Genomic DNA, 18,283 nt, shown 5'->3' on the forward strand with positions numbered 1-18,283 from the left:
GATATGGGATGCTCAGCATCTCCCTCTCCCCCAGCACCTCTGGGGCACTCCATGAGAGCCCAGGATAAGCAGCCCCTCCTTAGCTCAGGAACTAAAATAAGGAGAGGCTGGAGGAGCAAGAAAGCAGATGATAAATTACCCCAGTGCAGCCCTATTGCTAATAGATAAAGGTTATTTTAATGTTTCCACTGAAAACTCAATTTTATGGATTTCTAACCCAGTTACAGCTGTTTGCTTGGGCTAAAGGTGGTGGGGAACCATTCCCTTGCACCTTCCACTGTTCTGTATGGAGAAGCTGGCAATGAAGAGCTGTGCATGCAGGATAGTGGGTGCCACAAACACGGGTGGCAGGGGATGGTGTCTCCTGGGAGACAGAAACAAGCACCCCAAAAACAAGGGGCGTGTGGGGCATGTACCCTGCTGCCACCCGTTTACTGCCAGGTGGAAAAATAAGGTCTAAAAAGCAGTTTGTTCCTCCCCTGTATTTGCACGGCATGAACTCCCCAGCACTTCCATGGATTCCTCAGCAGGAAATCAAATAAATAGTGGGAAAACCACTCCACCCTATTTGTAGATAATTGGCTGCATCGCCCCGAGTCCCAGCACTGCCAGAGGAGGGATGGGGGGGGCAGGGAGGAAAATGGGGGGTTCAAAGCCAAGCCTGGGGCTGGTGGTGGTAAAACCTTAATCCCAAATTTATCAAAACAGGCAGGGGACACCTGCTGCAGAGCCCCAGGTCCTGGTGACACTTACCCGACCAAGAAAGGTCATTTCCCCCCTCGTTTTTAGCTAATATTGGGCAAAAAGTGCCCCAAAAATGAAGGGGTGAAGGAAGAGCAGGGTATCCCCAAGAGGATTGACAGCTGTCAATCATGGGTGACACCAGCTGAGCCCCTCTTGGTGGAGAACTTTAGGGACAATAATCCCTGTGCACCCAATGCATCCTGCATTGACACCCATGTCCCCCCCAAGCCAGGACATAACCACTCATTTTGGGTGGAAAACCTGGGAAATGCTTAACGTGATGGAGACTCCCAGGAGAGGATACCAGGGGCCTGGGGTGGAGGAAGGGGATGGAGATGGTTGGAGGGATGAGTGCTTCCCTTCGTGTGGGCACCCAGGGGGACGTTTTGAAGTGCAAAGTGTTGATCTCCCCCTCCTCCAAGAACCATTTTGGGTTCCTCATCCCAGCAGAGCTCCACAACAACCTGGGGCCTGCCTGCTCTGCCGGACACTTCCACCGCCGGGCACCTCCCGCTGTCACCAACCTCGGTCACCAAATCCACTGGAGCTCTTTGGGGTGGGGAGGGGGAGGGTTAAACTAGGAAAAAATTAGAGATGATTCACCTCCCTCCCACCCCCAACCTTAGCATCACCCGTCCCCACGCCGGGTTGTCCCCCGGCACGCGTTCCCCGCAGGGCATGAGGAGGAGGGCGAGTGCATCTGGGTGCTGGGGGATCCACACCTTTTTAATGCCATGCTCAAAAGCCTGCTTGGCCAATAGACCAGGTCCATCAACTGTCTTCCCATCATCATCTGGCCCCCAGCTCGCGCTGTAAATGTCAATGTAATCGGGTCTGATGCCAAGCGACTTCGCTTCAACAACATCTGTTACATCGCCATCTAACATACGAATGCCTAAAAGCACAAAAACATCAGACATTAGGGCTGGATGGCTCAGGGGAAAGGGTGAGGGTTGCAATCAAAAGGCTTTGGTAATGGTGAGGAGAAACCATCCGGGCTCAGGCAAGCCTGGAATGGCTTCAATTGAGCCTGGCAGTGGGGAGCGGGGAACTGTTTTGGGGAAGTTTTCCCTGTTTCTGGCTTCATGGAGAGAGATGGAGGGGGAAGTTAAAACTTGTTTTCCCTCCATCAGCAGGGGTTGGGTGGTGGGAGCTCTGCTTTACTCCCTGGCAGCAAAATTCCCTTGCTAAAAAGCATGGTTTTCCCCTTTTTGCATTAATTAACTCCTTTCTCCACCTGGAATGCTCACAGCCCCCCTGCTTTGGGTGTGCTGATGGGATGAAGCCTCTCCCCACAAGTAGGGGTGACTGTGACCATCCCCAAAAGCCATCGCTGCCCAACTGATGCCAGCAGTGCTTGGGAGTGGGAGAAAACCCAGGAGAAGCCTCCAGAGAAACCCCAGGACAAGCCCCAGGCTGTGATTTGCACCACCAACATCAAAGCCAGGCCCAGCCCATAGTGGGACAACACTTCCATCTGGGATAACCTCACTCTTCCAGCCTGGAATGCCACAGCAGTTTGCAGCCAGAGCCCACCAGCTCTCACCAGGAGAGCTGCACATCCCCAGCCTGAAAGTGATGCAACACCAGGTTTCCAAACCCCACCATTCCCATCACCCTTTCCCTTCCAGGCTGTCCCCTCCACGGGGTGTGCAGAGGCTGCCAGCACCCCAAAGAGCTGCCCAGGAAGAGTTTTCATAGCAAAAGGGCTGGAAATTTTAGCATCATATTTTGCCAGCCAGGGAGAACCCAGTTAATAAAACTGCAGTTCCCTTTCCACATTATTTTTTCTCAAAGCAAACAAATGCAGGCAGATGTCATTGCAGCTGCAGTCTGGACACCAGTCAACTCAAATAACTCTTTTTGACGCTGTCAAAAACAAGCTTGGAAACACAAAACGAGGAAGCAGAGCAGTTCCTAAAAACTTTTGTCACGTTAAGAAGAAAAACATGAGGAGAAGGGGGCACAGGGCCAAGCCTGGTGCTGGAGCTGCTCTTGGCTGTGGTTCAGCAAGCAAACCAGCCAAGGGGTGAAGCTTTGTGCTTGCTGAAAACACAGCGAGCCCAAAACAGCCCAAAAGCCAACCCAAAGCCAACCCAAAAAGTCAACCCAAAGCCAACCCAAAGAATCAACCCAGAGAGTCAACCCAAAGAGTCCACCCAAAGAGTCAACCCAGGATCAACCCAAAGAATCAACCCAAAGGATCAACCCAAAGGATCAACCCAAAGGATCAACCCAAAGGATCAACCCAAAGGGTCAACCCAAAGAGTCAACCCAAAGAGTCAACCCGAAGGATCAACCCAAAGAGTCAACCCAAAGGATCAACCCAAAAGATCAACCCAAAGGGTCAACCCAAAGGATCAACCCAAAGAGTCAACCCAAAGCCAACCCCACCACACACCAGAAGTTTACAATGTGAGGATCCCCCTGATAAATAAGCAGGAAGGAGCGGTGCAGGATGCTCCTAAAGACATGAACTCTTTGGCACATAGAGAGGAACAGCAGCCTTTGGAGCAAGCATTCCAGAAGAGAGGAAAGGAGGAGAAAGAAGAGTAGGAGCCCATTTAGTTTCTCAAACAGCAATGTAATTTTTCCCAGAGCAAATGAAAATCCACACCAGAGAGCTGAGGAGCAGCAAGTAAATTTAGATGGTGGCTCTCCGAGTGTGACAAATGGCTTTTCCCAACAAGTTGTGCTCATTAATTGCTGCTTTATTTGCATAATCCATCTAAAAACCTGCAGCAGCTCTGGTGCATTCTCCTCCCAGCTCCCAGGATTGATAGGGCTACAGACATTGTTTTGCCCCAGTGTTCACATTGATGGGAGCCCCCGGCCTCCACCCCTTGCCAGGTGCCTGGCACTGCTCAACACCTCCCCAGCACATGGCAAGACACTCATTAAAGGAAGGAAATCAAAATGGGAGCCATTAGAGAGTCTACAAGCAACATTCATCCCCATGGCTGCTGGGGAGAAACTGTCTCAGGATGGAGAGTGGAGGTGACAACCTGATTCTGCAGGGTGGTGGCTGGAGGGGTTCAACAAAAGCCCCTCTCCTGCTCCAGAAGGACTTGGCTCCAGGCCTTTGTCCCCTGCACGGTCCCATGGGCCACATGGACACGCTCCCACACATCCTTCAGCCCCCCCCCATGCCCCCAGCAGTGCTGTACCAGCCTCCAAACCTCACCAGGCTAATGAAGATGACCTCTGAGATGCTCATCACCCACAGGATCCAATTTGGTGATAAGAAGCCACTTGCTTCCCACCCATCATGTTATTTGAAGGACCTTGCAAAGGTCCCCCCACTCTGCAGCCTCAGGACCCCACCCCCTCAGGTACTTTGGGCATCCTCCCAGACCCCTCCAACTCCAAACAACTCCTCTGCAGACATTAAACCTCACAAATGAGGGATTTCAGCTCTGAAGCTAAACCGGAGCCACCAACCACAGCAAACACAGCCACCCCAAAAACCACATCTCCTCCCAACCAAAGAGCAGCCAAGGGCTTTTGGGGACCACATCCTCCATCCATGCTCATCCTCATTGGTGTGGATGGAGCAGAAGGTTTCCAACCCAAAATACATGAAGCTGGTGTCCCCTCTACCCCACATCACCCATCCTCCCTACAGCTGGCACACCAAGGGAGACAATATCCTGGGGAGCAGCATCCCACCACCCACCCCAGGAGCCCATCAGTGTGGTCAGGGTGGCCACAGTCCCTGGGGATGGGGAGGGGCAGGGAAGGCACAGGCAGGCACAGCCTCACCTCCAATGTGGGCGTTGTAGGCGATGCCCACGATGCAGTACGAGTTGTTGGCAGCTGCTGCCACCTCCCCTGCGCAGCGAGTGCCGTGCCTGCAAAGAGAAATCCCTCATCAGCTGATGTCTCGTGGTGACAGATCCCCCCAAAAACTGTCCCCAAGGTCGGAGTGGTGGAGGACAGAGGCCCAAGAGCTGGAAAGCCCTTATCCAAAACCCACCGGAAGAAACTGATGCAACAAAAGCAACTTGCTGTTTGTGTTTTGCATCTAAGTGCAGTTTGCTGGTTGCATGTTGCACCCTAATGCAATTTGCTGTTTGCATCTTGCACCTGGAGGCAATTTGCAATTTGTATTTTGCACCTAGGTGCAATTTGCTGTTTGCATCTTTAACCTCTATATCATTTGCTATGTCCTGCACCTGAGCACCACGGGTTCTTTGCATCTTGCACCTACACACAATTCGCTCTTTTGCTTTTTGCACCTAAATGCAACCTGCTCCTCACACTCCCCTTTCCACACCTGCCACCACATGCAGGTCCCACTTTCCTTGAAACCCAGAGAGTGTCCCCAAGGTGTGGCACCTCAGCCACACAGCCTGACTCAGTCCCCAACCAGGGCGAGGAACCCGTTGGATGGCTTCTTTACCAATTACCCTGGTTGCCAGGGGCTGGATTGGTATTCAGTGCAATGCCCCCTGTGCAAAGCCCATCCAGCAGCATCCTCAGCACACCTGGAAGACACCCTGGGGAGGGGACAGGGACACCCAGCCCTAGGGACAGCCCCCCACAGCAGGTGGTGTCACTTACTTATTCTCATTGCTGGCATCATAGCGCGGAGTTGGATCATGGTCGTTCCCGTTGACATCGTAGCTTGCCAGAGGGTCCTGAAAACATGTGGCTGATGTTAGGGTTGAGTGACCAACACAGAAAGGGACAAAGTGGCTTCAGCAGCAGCATAGCCCTACTCTACTGCAGTCAGCCTAGTGGCCAAAAAAGCCACACTGAGCAGAAAACGCCATTTCCCCCTTATTTTCTGACTTGGGAGTTTATTTCCTTATTATTTGCTCAGAATAAATAGTTTTGGGTTGGAGCTCTGAGTGATTCCCCCAGGGAAAAACCCCTGTACTGTCAGGACAGCTCCTCCAAACCCCAAATCCTGCTGGGCCCATCCCAGTTCCCTCCCCACCACAGCTCTGGGGGCTCCAGCAGGGACTCAGCAGGTTCCTTCAGACTTCTGGCTCTGCCCTGGTGAGCAGAAGGGAGGTGGCCACTTCCTAGGCAGCTGCAAAGGGAGTTTCCCCCCAAACCCTCTTGTCTAAAAACCTCATTTCCTTCTTAAAAACATCTCAAGTTCTTTATAAAAAAAACAAAACCAAAACAAAACGCAGCATTTACTTCTAACCTGCCAATGCAGAGTTGTTTCTACGCTGATTATTTCTTCTCCATAACTCAACACGCTGCAAGAACCAACCCCAGCCCATCCCACCCCCAGCCCGTCCCCCAGCCCACCCACCCCCCAAGCTCACATAGTTTTGCAGGAGGTCAGGGTGGTTCCTCTCTATGCCGTCATCCAGGATGGTGACCACCACGTTTCTGCCACTGTAGCCCCTCTGCCAAGCTGCCAGGACATTCATCTCCGACCTGCAGCGACTGTTCCTATCGCCGCAGTGCTACAGGGAGGGGAGAAACCCCATTTCAGGCCAGCAGCCAGGCTGGGAACCCATTTAATCAGCCAGAAGATATCATTTACATCCCATCCCCTGCCACGTAACTCATGGATTTCTCATAACTTGACTCCATTGATCAAAGCCATCCAGGAGCAGTTAATCCAGGCAGGGCTCTCTCCCTATTACTCTTTTCTCCTCTCCCATTTCCAACGCTGCAGGCTCTTTGGTTTTGATGCTCTGGTTGCTGTTTCTGCCCTTAATTTTCAATGAATTTCCCCATCACTCACTGGTCCAGGAAGCAGGAGAAAAAAAAAACAAACCACCACACCAAATAGATGGTTGCAGCTCCTGTATGGGCAAAATGCATCAGCATCCCAAATCTGACTATAACAAGCTGCTAATGATGCTAAGGGGATGCTAATGACACACTTAAAACTAGACCCTCCTCTGCATTAGTTTAGGATTTTAAACTAATGGGTTTTCATTAATAGGGTTTCATTAACCCCTTAAACTAAGGGGTTTCATTACTGGCCGGGATGGTGCATTTGATTTAAAATAAATTAAACCCCCCACCCATAAAGCAGTGGGTTCCTTGCAGGGCAGCAGAAGGGAGATACCCACCATGTACCACATGTTGGGCCACACTGGGTCGTTGAAGGACAAGGGGTGTGGCTCTCCTCGGACCTGCCTCTTCACCCTCCTCTTCACCTCCTGCTGCTGCAGCCAGTCCACCTGCAAGCACAGCTGGGGGTCAGCATCACCCATGGGCACAGAGCCTGGCATCACCCACCCAAATGGGATGTGGGATCCAGGAGCAATGGGAAATCCAGCCTGGACCCAGCCCAGCCTCACATAGGATGATGGCATTGTTTGGGTTGGAAATGACCTTTGAGATCATCAAAGTTTAACAGTTAGTCCAGCACTGCCAAGGCCACCACCAAACCATGGCCCTCAGCACCACATCTTCATGGCTTGGAAATCAGTCCAGGGATGGGGACTCCACCAGTGCCCTTAGCCAGGGACTGACAACCTTTTCCTTGAAGATACTGTTCCCAGGTTCCAATCTAAACCTTCCCTGGCACAACTTGAGGTTGTTTCCTCTCATCCTCTCACTTGTTACCTGGGAGAAGAGACCAAACCACCCCTCCTCCAGCTCCCACCTCCTTTCAGGGAGTGGCAGACAGGATCAAAGTCTCCCCTCAGCCTCCTCTGCTCCAGGCTGAACACCCCCAGGTCCCTCAGCCACTCCTCAGAAGTTCTCCAGACTCTTCCCCAGCTCCATTGCCTCTCTCTGGACACACTCCAACCCCTCAATGTCCTTCTTGTTGTGGGGGGCCCAAAACTGACCCCAGGATTTCAGGTGCAGCCTCACCAGTGCCCACCTCACCACTCCACGCTCCAGCAAGCCCCCCCTGATCCCCTTGGCAGTGCTGCTGTGGAGACAACAGCTCTGTTTGGGGGCAAATGAAGGATGGATGGACAGATGGACAAGGCAAGCTCAGCCCTTTGTGGAAGCCAGGGATCAGATTCCTCTTCCAGTCCAGCAAAACCCAGAGCACAAACAACACTGGCTATGAGCATGTGGCCAAACCAACCCCCCCTGGCTCAATGAAGCACTGCACATGCACTGAAGTCCCACTAAAGAACAAAAAAAAATTATTTAAGTGTTTAAGCAAAATATTGGAGAAGACTCAGGTGCTTGGCTTCATTCTGGGGCTGGTCCTTCCCCCCTGGCCAAGAGGCAGCAGCAGCTCAGCCCTGAGACTTCACCACCCAGCTCCAGGGCTGCTCATCCTTCCAGCTCCTGCTAAAACCATAAAATTGAGGTGGTTTTACCCCAAAGCACAATATGGGTTTCCCAAAAAACCAGGATGACCACTGTCCTGGGTTTGTGGTGTTTTGGAAGCATGGGAAGGGGGGCATAGGGGTGGTTCCTGGTAGAAGCTGCTGGAAGCTCCTCCAGTTCCAAGCCTGGCAGGACCTAAAGTGTGACAACCACACATGACAGGACTCAGGGGACATGGTTGGCTCCTGAGAGGCATTTGTGGCACCAGCCAAGGGCGAGGTGGCCTCAGGGCTGACTGCTCTGACATTTGTTTGCTTTTCATCAGGGCACAACATGCAAAGAGATCAACTGGGAAATGAGCTGGAAAAGGCCAGGATTGGGCAATGGCAGTGTTTGCCCACAGCACAGGCTTGGAAACAGCCACATCCCATCCCTGAGGAGCATTTCCCCACCTCAGATCCATTATTGTCCACAAAAAGTGCTCTCCCACCTTCAGCAGGAGGATGAAAGACAGATATATTAAAAATAAATTATAATAATAGTTTCTTGACCAAAGCTTCACCCGTGCTCTTGGAGGAGAGGAGCAGGTGATGAGCTGGGGAGGGTTTCATGGCACATCCCTCCTTGCTGGACATTTTCTTCCTGGTGGCTTGGAGTCTCTTGGGATGGGCACAGCTTCTGCTGGGGACATCTCTGTTCTTGGGACTGTGATTTATGTGAAAAGTGGTGGCTGAACAGAGTTTCTCTAGCATGGTTTCTGCTTCCCTGCTCTGATGCCCAATGACAGAGGTGGATGGGGAGCTGTGAGTATCAGAAACCCAACAGCTTCCACCCTCAGGCTTGATTGTTAACCATCTCTATCTAAAGAAAGAAGAAAAAAAAAACTGTTGAAAGGAAAAAATATATATACACATCTCACAGAAAAATGAGTTTCCAAGCTGCCTTGGCTGACAGCAGCCTGCTGCTCTGCTTATACCATGATGGATTTAAGGGCTGGAAGCAAAACTGCAACTTCATGGTCTGGTTTAAAACAAAAATTATATTAAATAGAGGCTACAGCTCAATTACCCAGCTTTTCTCCTTAAAGCAACACTTCCTAGCAGAGTCACTGTGGGTCCTTCACCCTCCCCTGTGGCTTTGCTGGCTGCAAGATGATGGGAAGATGTGGGATTTCATGGGGTTTTGCTGGGGTGCCTCGAGGGGATTTCTTCACCCTAAAGCTGCTCCTGATCAACCCCAGTGCTGCCAGCCCGGGGCTTGATGGAGAAGTCTTGTGTGGACACAGAGAAACCAGAGGTTTAAGGGCATGGGTTTCATGAGAGGTTTTGCTGAATCAGGGTGGCTGGTGTGGGAAATCTATGGGTGAGCAGGAAGGAGCCCAGGGCATCCTGCAACCAGGTTGTGAAACTCAGATCAGCTCCCAGCCTCATCTGGGGTGGGGAAAAAAAAAACCTCTCAAAAAGTCTTTTTGCTCTTAGAAATGGCCAAAACTGTTACAACACAGCCCTGAGCCTGGGGGATCCCAGATCCACCCTTGCAAACCCAATGAGTAATATAAAGGTGACCTTGAGTAGCACCAAGGGACCCTGCTAGGAATCAGAGAGTGGTTTGGGTTGGAACAGACCTTTAAAGGTCATGGGGTCCTGCAGTGGGAGGGCCATCTTCAACCAGATTTGGTTGCCCAGAGTCTCGTCCAACCTGACCTTGAAGCTTTCTAAGGATGGAGCATCTACCACTTCTCTGGGCAACCTGGGCCAGTGTTTCACACTCTCATTGTGAAATCCTTCCTTCTATCCAGGCTGAATCTCCTTTCTTTCAGTTTAAAACCATCACCCCTTGTCCTGTTGCTGCAGTCCCTGCTAAAAAGTGTCCCTTTTTTGTTTTTTTAAAGGCCTTCTTGAAGTACTGGAAAGTTCTTCTTCACCTCTGTGGACCACAGTCCACTGAAACCCAGACACAGGCATCACCAAGCCCAACTCTTCGCCCCTCCTGGAAACAGAGGCAGTTTCTCATTTTCCCCCTTTTGAGATTTTCAGTGGGTGAAGCCCAGACCCAGCCACCAAACATGATGACCTTGCAGCTCCAGAAAAGCAACAGCTTGACTTAGCCCAGTGGATGTGTTGGAATTAAGGCAGGGATCCAGGACACACAGGATGGCTCCAGCACATTTGCCATAAAAACACAGCAGAAATCATTCAGGGAGGGGTTGATTTTGTCACAACGTGTGGCTAGAGGGGACTGTGACATCTCTGAAAGAGGCTGGAGGAGTGAGCCTGAAGGCTCAAGCACCAAGAGGATCAACAGGAGCATCTCAGCAAGCCAGGAAAGTTTATGGCAATGAGAGGTGCAAGCAGAACCCACAACAGGGGTGGGATGGTGAGGGGTGGCTCTTCTCTGCCTCCTATTGCTCCTCCATGCCTCTCCTCTCACCACCATGATCTGCCCCCCAAAACTGCTGGATTTACTGCACCTCTCCTCCCTTTCCATCACCTCCCACTGGGGGGGCTCATCTCAGCCCCAAACAGAGCAGCTTAGGGGGGGCTTTTGGGGTAAGAGGGGAGCTCAGTGGCAGCTTGGACCCAGAGGAAACCGGACCCTGGGTCTTCCCTGCCCCAGCTGCCCCCATCCTCAGCTTGGCCTTGGTCTTCTTGCCAGATCCTGGCCATCCTGCCACCAACCCCCAGAGCAAACTGATAAATAACAGTGCTGGAAACAATAGCCCCTGGAAGCAGGAACCACCCAACATCTGCAAATGATTGGGTTTGCTGGTTCTTTAGGATTTCTGCAAGATTTCTTTCCATCTTCACTCTTCCAGCTCCTGTTTCCTCCTGCCTCTTGGTGATGTTTTCCTGCAGAGATCTTCTCCTGCATCACCCATGGTGCCTCCAAATGCCAAGATATCTCCCAAACGATTTGCAAATGTGCATGGGAGACACAACACTTGCCAAGAAGTCCTGAACTCCAAATGTTAAGGGCAGATTAGAGGAAGGGGAGCTAATTGCTGCAGCTTGCAAGTCCATAAGAACAAGGTAAAGTAAATGTTAACAAGACTAAAAGCCGATTGATCTGGTTTGCATTGTAACCACTCATTTAAATGGAGGTATTTCAATTGCAAAGCTGAATGCACCCTTTCCTGGGATGCCTGGGCACTTCCCCGAGGGCAAAACAGCTTCCATGAGACCCCAGCAGAGGTCCAGGGCACCCACAATCCTCTCACTGAGCTTTCCATGTGTCCCTCAAATGTGCTCCAGACCCTGCCTGAATATTTAATAGCCAATTTCTTGGGATGGGACACGTTGTGCTGAGTGGGTTGGAAATGTCTTGGGAAAGAGCAGCCCAAGGGTGGCTGGGCGTGGATGCAAGCACCAGCAACTCGCAGCCACATGGCAACCTTCACCCCAGTGGCTTTTTCTGTTTATTTCTCTCTCTCCCACAAAATCCAGACCCTCCCCATGCATTCCCCCTTCCCCTGCTCTGCAGCAGCAGCCACACATCACAGGGCTTGGGTGGAGCTGAGAGAGGAGAAAAGCCCATCAAGAGCCCCAGCCCTTCCTCACCACCCTGAGACCAGATCTCCCAGGTCCCTCCTGCCCCTTTTTCCCTTCTTTCCCCCCCCCCCCCCTCCCTCCCCAAAACTTCTGTCAATTCAGCTGTGCTGATGATCTCTTGGGATGCCAGCTCTAGGAAAAAGACGCGCAGCAACTGCCAAGGATTTCACACATAGCAACCATTGAGGCAGTGAGTGTTGTGGCAACTGGATCAACACCCTGAGCATGCAACAGTCTTTCTATCCTGGAAAGCTTTTTTTTTTTTTTTTCCCCTCTCCCCTCCCCTTTTTCTTCCTCCCGGTTCTCAGGCAGATGTTCAAGTTTAGTCACTTCGAAGTACTTTTTGATGTCCCTGTGCCCAATGAGTCACCCCACACACCAAGTTCAAGGGTAATAGGGCATTGTGAGATGCTTTGAGCTCATGCTTGACCCAGACCAAGTCTGACAGGCTCCTCTGGAAGGGGGAAAAACCAGGGACACACACCCCAGCCCCATACCTTGGGGTCCATGCGGAGGAAGTTGTGCGGTCCCCGGCTGCTCAGCGTCGAGCGCTTGAAGGTCTTGCTGTGGTGGAAGTGGTAGTAGTTTTCTAAGCTCCCAATCTGCCAAAAAAAAAAAAGAAGGTTTAGGTTTGGTTTTTGATTTGAGGGTTTTTTATGTGTGCCTTTGTTTTTTGTTTAGTGTTTTGTGGGTTTTTTTTTTTAATAAAAAAAAGCCGTTTTCCCGTGGTTTCCTCCCATTCCAGCACTGCCCCCCTCTCCTCACTCACACAAAGGTGCAGGATGCTGGCACCAACCCTGCTGTCACCACCGTGGCAAACACCACTGGTGGCCAGACACTGCTCTGAGCCCGGAAAACATTTGTATTATTATTTTTTTTTATGATTTTTCACCCATTAAATGCATCTTTACAAACTGCCTTCCATCAGCTCCCAAGCAGAACTAATGAGCTCAAAACTGAGCTCAGCAGCTGCAGGGGAGCCAGGGGAGCTCTGCCTCCTCCTGCTGCTTTTCCCTGGGCTTCACCCCAGCAGCAAGAACAGCCCCGTAGGGAGAGGGGAACACTGGGATGCTCCTGGGAAGCCTGGGATATAAATGTGCTTTGCCTGGAGTCAGGGCCCTCTCCAAGCAAACCATCCCTTCCTCCCAAGGGATGTGTGACACAGCACACAGTGAGTGTGGCCAGGAGCAAAGGGGAGCTGGGAAAAGCAGCCCTGACAGCTCAAGCAAACCCCACACGCCTCTTTTACAAGTTTTTGGCCTTGTTTTTCATTGCATGTCCCACACTTGCAGGGAAACAGCATACCAGGCACACCACCCTGCCAAGCCCCAAGGGGACTGCATTGCCTCCAGCCCTCCCAGCAGCTGGATGTGCTGCAACTCTTCTTTTTCCATCCCAAAAGCATGGATAAAGTCTCAGGGCTATCCAACGAGCTGGGCAATCTCACCATGTGACCAGCATCCCACAAAGATTCACAGTTCTAGGGATAGGAATGCCCCACAAGCTGCCCTCACTGCTATGCAGCTCCCAGGTCTCACACAGTTTTGGTACAAATTTGGTCTCTGCTATAAATTCCCTTTTCCCTGAGGTTGGTTTTCTTTCCCCCTGCCCCCCAAAACCCAAACCTGTCCCATGGCCAGGAGCAGGATGCTGCAGGGAGCCTGTGGCAATCCCTGTGCCTGGCTCACATCTGCCACCCAGGAGCTGGAGTGACATTCCTGGGGGTGACATTCCTGAGGCCAGGTGTGACCCAGGGGCCAGGGTGACATTCCCAAGGCCAGACCAGGGCTGGCTGCAATGGGACTGCAGGGGGGAGCAAACAGGTTTGTCTGGCCCAGATGCCAAAGCAGATGACAACCACTTACATCTTTATCACACTTAATACCTTGAGATGTGCCCCGTGCCTCTTCCAAGCATCAAATATTTCATTAGCCTTTTATTCCTGAATGTCAATTCCCCAGTTTTCCTGCCCTTAGTGGGATTTTGATATTTTGTTTCCACTCAAGGCTGTTTAACCCCCCTCCTCCTGCTGCTTTTTTCTTTGCATCACAGCTGTGCAGCTTCTTAAACAGCCACATGCAAAGTTGCTGCTCCTCACAGTCTGCATTTGGGCATGAAAAGCACCCCGTGCTCCAGGTTCTTCATCTTCCCTTCCATAAATCCCAGGAGGATAAAGAGAAACCTTTCATCTTTGGGCCTAACTGGAGAACCAGCCCAGCTCTGAGTAGAGGTTGGAGCTGGTGACCTCCAGAGGCCACCTTCTACCTAAGGTATTCTAAGAATAAAAATTTTAATAAACCTTTTATTTTTATTTTGATAGAAAAGCATTTTTCTCCTCTTTGAGGCCCATCAGCTCAGTGAGGGCTCTGCAATGAAACCCCTTGGGATGAGAGACACCCAAGAGCATTGAGTTTTCTCCTGCAAGCAGAAACCACCAGCAAGGCCACAGCGATGGGGACACTGGAAAAACCCCTGGAGCACCCAAGAGGGAGGTAGCAGGATGAAACTCATCCTTCCTGACTACCTAGAGGAGGAATCAAGACACCCCTCAGCACCCTACTAGCCAGAAGGCAGCCTGAAAGGTCCCAGCTCCACCACAGAGGAAATAGCCCAGGTTGCCCTCACCTGCAGTTACAAAGCCCACCCACCCACCTGCAGCCCAGGGGATAACTCCAAGCAGCTCCAGGAACACTCATTCACTCCCCAAGCACATCTACAACCATCAGCCTTGACTTGGTTTGGCCACCTAACTTCTGCTGAGAACCTGGAGGGGAGGTTCTCATTCCCACAAGGATCAATTTTCATTTTCCCCACTGATTCACAGGGGGTTCTTGAGCTGAAAATTCAGAGGAGACTCAAGATTTCTTGAGACATATTTAAGGTGCACCTCAATAAATGAGGTGGTTTTCTTCCTCCCTGTTAACCAAGGCAGAGGAAGCCCCAGTTGGTGCTTCCAGCAAGCCAGAAGCAACACGAGCATGCTCTGCACCCTGCAATCCCATTATTGCACTGGTGTCACTGGTTCTGCTTCCAAAAAAACCCACACTTCCAGCACCAAAACCCAATGGGGAAGAGTTTGGAGCTGAAGGAGCTACTCATGGCCCTGCCAGGACCCAAGTGAGAGAGCTGTGGAGATGCACACCAAAAGGATGAGAAGCAAGAAGCTGCAAGGGAAGAAATCCTAATGGGGCATAAAGAGAGCAATTTTTGGGGCAGGAGAGTGACAGATGGGCCTGAGGAGCTGGTGGATCTCCAAGGTTCTCCATCCTTGGAGAGCACTGAATCTCACCCACTTGAGGCTCTGCACAGCCTGATTTAGCTTCAAAGTTCATCAGGAGGATTGGAACAGAGCCCTCAGAGGGCCTTGCTAACAGGAATTACTCTACTTATACAGTCCTTAAAAGTGTTAAAAAGGGGTACAAGTTGCAAGGGGGTTGGCCACCTCCTGATCTCTTTTTCCAAGCCTCTTTTCCCCTAAAATCTGGTTCCACCTGCGAGCCCCCCCATAAGTGGCACCAGGATAGGGAGAGGCACCCAGGAGCTGACCAGGTGGAGATGAGCCCAGCACCTTCCCTGCTTCATTAACAGCCATCAGAATTTTGGGCAAGTTCAAGATCTCTTGTAGTTAATGAGACACAGCAAAGGAGAACTTGGGGTGGGGACAGCACCAGAACCTGTCAGGGCATTTTCAAGCCTATTCCTTCCCTCCCCATCACAGCAAAGTCTTGCAGCATCTCACCCAAAGCATCTCATTGCTACCCAACACAGCTGAGGTGTTGGTGTCCTCCAGGATGGATCCAGCTGGGGAGGTCATGCCTGCTCCCCTCCTGGGGACACCACCATCCCCATGGGGGCCAAGGGCTCTCCTGCCTTTGGGAATATTGCTCTCAGATGGTTATGGCTGTATTCAGCCCAGTAAGAACCAAGCCTAGGGTTGTGAGGACACCATGGCTCCAGCATCCCCCAGATGACAGGAATCCAGGAAAACTCCAATCCCAGCCCCAAATGGATCCTTTCCATCTCCAGCACTGCTGAGGATGTACAAGCCCTCCCAAAACTTCTAGTTCTGCTCATAGCACAAGAAAAAACTCATATAAATCTTGTTACCAGGACAGTAACAGGCTCATTACCACTCTGGGACATCCATGGAGGTCCTGCCTGGGGCACCAGCACCATGCAACCCTCCCAGAGCCCTTGGCCAGGGCCTGTCCTGGCTCGCCCTGGCACAACGTGGCAAACAAAGCCTGGCAAGGAGGAAGGAGCAGGCTTTTGGGGGTGTAAAAACTTTTCCTTTTGTTTAATTGTTTGCTTCAAACAGAAGTTGATGCAAAAATGTTTCCTCCCACCTTCCCCCCCCCCGGGAAACGTCACTCTGCCACGACCCAGAAGGGTTGGAGGGCATCTTGGTGCAGAGGTTGGGCACAGGGACAGCTGGGGGGGGGGGTGTGTAAACCCTGGTGATGTCCTTCACAGCCAGAAGCCTGTCAGGAGACTCCAAGATTTCATCTAGAGGAAAAGAAGCCACCAGTGTAGGGCTTGACCATCCCCTCCACCCCCCAAGCTGGGTGACTCCATGACCATCACCTCTCCTCCTTCCCCAGGGCATGGTGACAGCCCCTCAGCAGGGCTCTGCAGAGGATCAGGCCCCCGGGGAGGACACATCTCACTAGGGCTGCTGCTGCTCCACCAGAAGAGGATGAAGCAGAAGCAGCTGGGATCACCCAGGCCCTTCCCCAGGGCTTGGCACACCAGGAACCCCGAGCACAACCCAGTCAATGTCCCCCACGAGCACACACACGCAGGGAAAGCAGCTCCTTAGGGTTTGGCCCTGGAAAAACACCTGTGGGAAAAGCCCATGGAGGGGGTGGTGGTGGTGGTGGAGAGCTTAGGGCAGGGCGTTGCAAGCAGCTGGAGAAGCCCCAGCGGTGCAGGAGCTCCCTGTATCCACGGGAAAGGCGGGAGCCAGGAACACCCTGATGCAACCACAGAAATATTTCCCTCGCTCTCCAGCCTGAGCCGGGCTGCCCCGGGGAAGGAGGGAGGGAAGGAGGGAGACATGGATGCTCCAAGAAGACCACATCGTGCCCATGGGCCAAATACCTCCAGCATGGAGGGGACAAGCCCGGGAAGGCTGGGATGCTGAGCTCAAGAAAGCTGGGATGCGATGGAGAGGGGAGCAGCTGCTCCTGCGGGCAGCAAAACCCCAAAGCAGGAGCTGACGTTAGGCTGATGTCAATCGGGAGAGTGGGAATTTCGATCAAGATATTCCCTGGCTGAACAGGGATAAACACCCAAAAGCTCTTTGGGTTGCACAACCGACTTCACCCAGCCCCGAGACAGAGCCATTTGAATAATAAAACCGATTTTTCTCCTTGGGAGGGTTTGAGGGTGGGACCTGAGGGGTTTCTCCCCCTTGGGAGACGAGGGACACCCGGAGGAGGAGACAGTGTCCCCCATTCAGTAAATTTGTTTACCCAGCACCTCGTGACTTTAATTATACTTAAAAGCAGGGTTGCGATATAAAGCAAGGTTATAATTTATAGTCCAGGAGACACCTTGGGCAGGAAGACAACCTGAAGAGCCACCCAGCCAAAATACATAAATAAATAAATAAAAAGGCTGAGGAGCCGGGGGTGCCGGAGCAATAAAGTCCGGAGGAAATTTTTGAGGACACCAGCTCATAGCTGGATTTACGGAGAAAGGGAAGAAATGGAGAAGAAAAAGAGGTGGAGGGATGAAAAGTCGCCTTTTAAAAGCACCCCTGTGCTGAGGGGGACTGAAAGGAAAAGTTCTTCGTGTTCCCAAAGTCTCCGATAAAGCCGGGTCAGAGAGCTCAAAGTCTGCTAAATCCACAAATGTAACTCTCTGGGATGGGAAGAACTTGTGCAACCCCCAGGCACCAGGGGTGGAAGGGGGCTCTGCAGGGCCAGAGCACCCCGGGACCGGCCGGGAGGAGGGGAGATGGGGACGACCGAGTCCAAAGCGCTCCCCCAGCATCGTTGCTGCGTCCCTATCGCGACAGCTTCGGGGGGCTAGAGGGGCCCATCTGCAAGGAGGGACCCCCAGCGTCTCCCCAGCCTAGGGAGACCCTGCAGCTCCTCGGGGCTCCCGGCAGATTCCCCGGTCCACGATCCACAGTGCGGGACCCCCGGTAGCTCCCCAAGTCCTCTCCGGTGCCGGAACCCCTGGCAGCTCCCCGGCACAAATCCCCCTTCAGCTCCCGCTACCCCCGACAGTTCCCCAGGACCCCCACCCCGCACCTCTCTGCTCCGGGACCCCCGACAGCTCCGCGGTGCCGGGACCCCTCGCAACCTCCCGGTACCACCCCCGCTCCTTCACCCCCCTCCCCCGATGCCCCCCCAGCTGCCCCTTACCTGCCCCAGGCTGATGTACCCGTAGGCAGCCGCGATGCGGGCGGCCTCGGCGGGCCCCCCCCGCACCCTCACGGCCCAGTGGTTGGTGTAGAGGGTTCGGGAGGGTTCGGCCGCGGTTCCGCGCCCGCTCAGCGCCAACGGCAGGGCCAGGGCCAGCAGGCAGAGGCGGGCGGGCGGCGGGGGGGCCACGGCCGAGCTCCCCGGGCCGGGGCCGGCTGCGGCGGGCATGGTGCGCTCCGCGGTGCCGAGCTGGGCGGAGCGGGGAACTGCGCCTTTTAAAGCGGCCCCGAGCCCGGCGGGGGCGGGGGGATGCTCCGGTGGGGGGGGGGGGGGAAAGGAAGGCTGGGGGGGTTGGAGGAGGTGAAGAGGGGGGGAGGGTCCGGTTGGGAGGTAGGGCTGGGAAAACGG

General features: G+C 52.9%; 1 protein-coding gene across 3 annotated transcripts in view; it reads right to left on the reverse strand.

Moving 5' to 3' along the window:
• PCSK6 (proprotein convertase subtilisin/kexin type 6) overlaps positions 1-18,062 on the reverse strand; it is a 37,651-nt gene extending 19,589 nt beyond the window's left edge. For 2 of the 3 annotated variants that reach the window (XM_030456857.1, XM_030456858.1), the window contains exons 1-6: positions 11,999-12,095; positions 6,789-6,899; positions 6,027-6,170; positions 5,308-5,384; positions 4,507-4,595; positions 1,467-1,639 (exon numbers count right to left, since the gene is read on the reverse strand). In XM_030456857.1, coding sequence (XP_030312717.1) covers positions 1,467-1,639; positions 4,507-4,595; positions 5,308-5,384; positions 6,027-6,170; positions 6,789-6,899; positions 11,999-12,010 — 606 coding nt within the window. In that variant the 5' untranslated portion in view covers positions 12,011-12,095. Of the gene's footprint in view, positions 1-1,466; positions 1,640-4,506; positions 4,596-5,307; positions 5,385-6,026; positions 6,171-6,788; positions 6,900-11,998; positions 12,104-17,875 lie in introns of those variants that run through there. The other variant, XM_030456859.1, reaches the window with a different exon arrangement.
• Positions 18,063-18,283: the final 221 nt, after the last annotated feature.

This window comes from Calypte anna, chromosome 10, assembly GCF_003957555.1.
Source record: "Calypte anna isolate BGI_N300 chromosome 10, bCalAnn1_v1.p, whole genome shotgun sequence".
In the NCBI taxonomy this organism is placed as follows: Eukaryota; Metazoa; Chordata; class Aves; order Apodiformes; family Trochilidae; genus Calypte; species Calypte anna.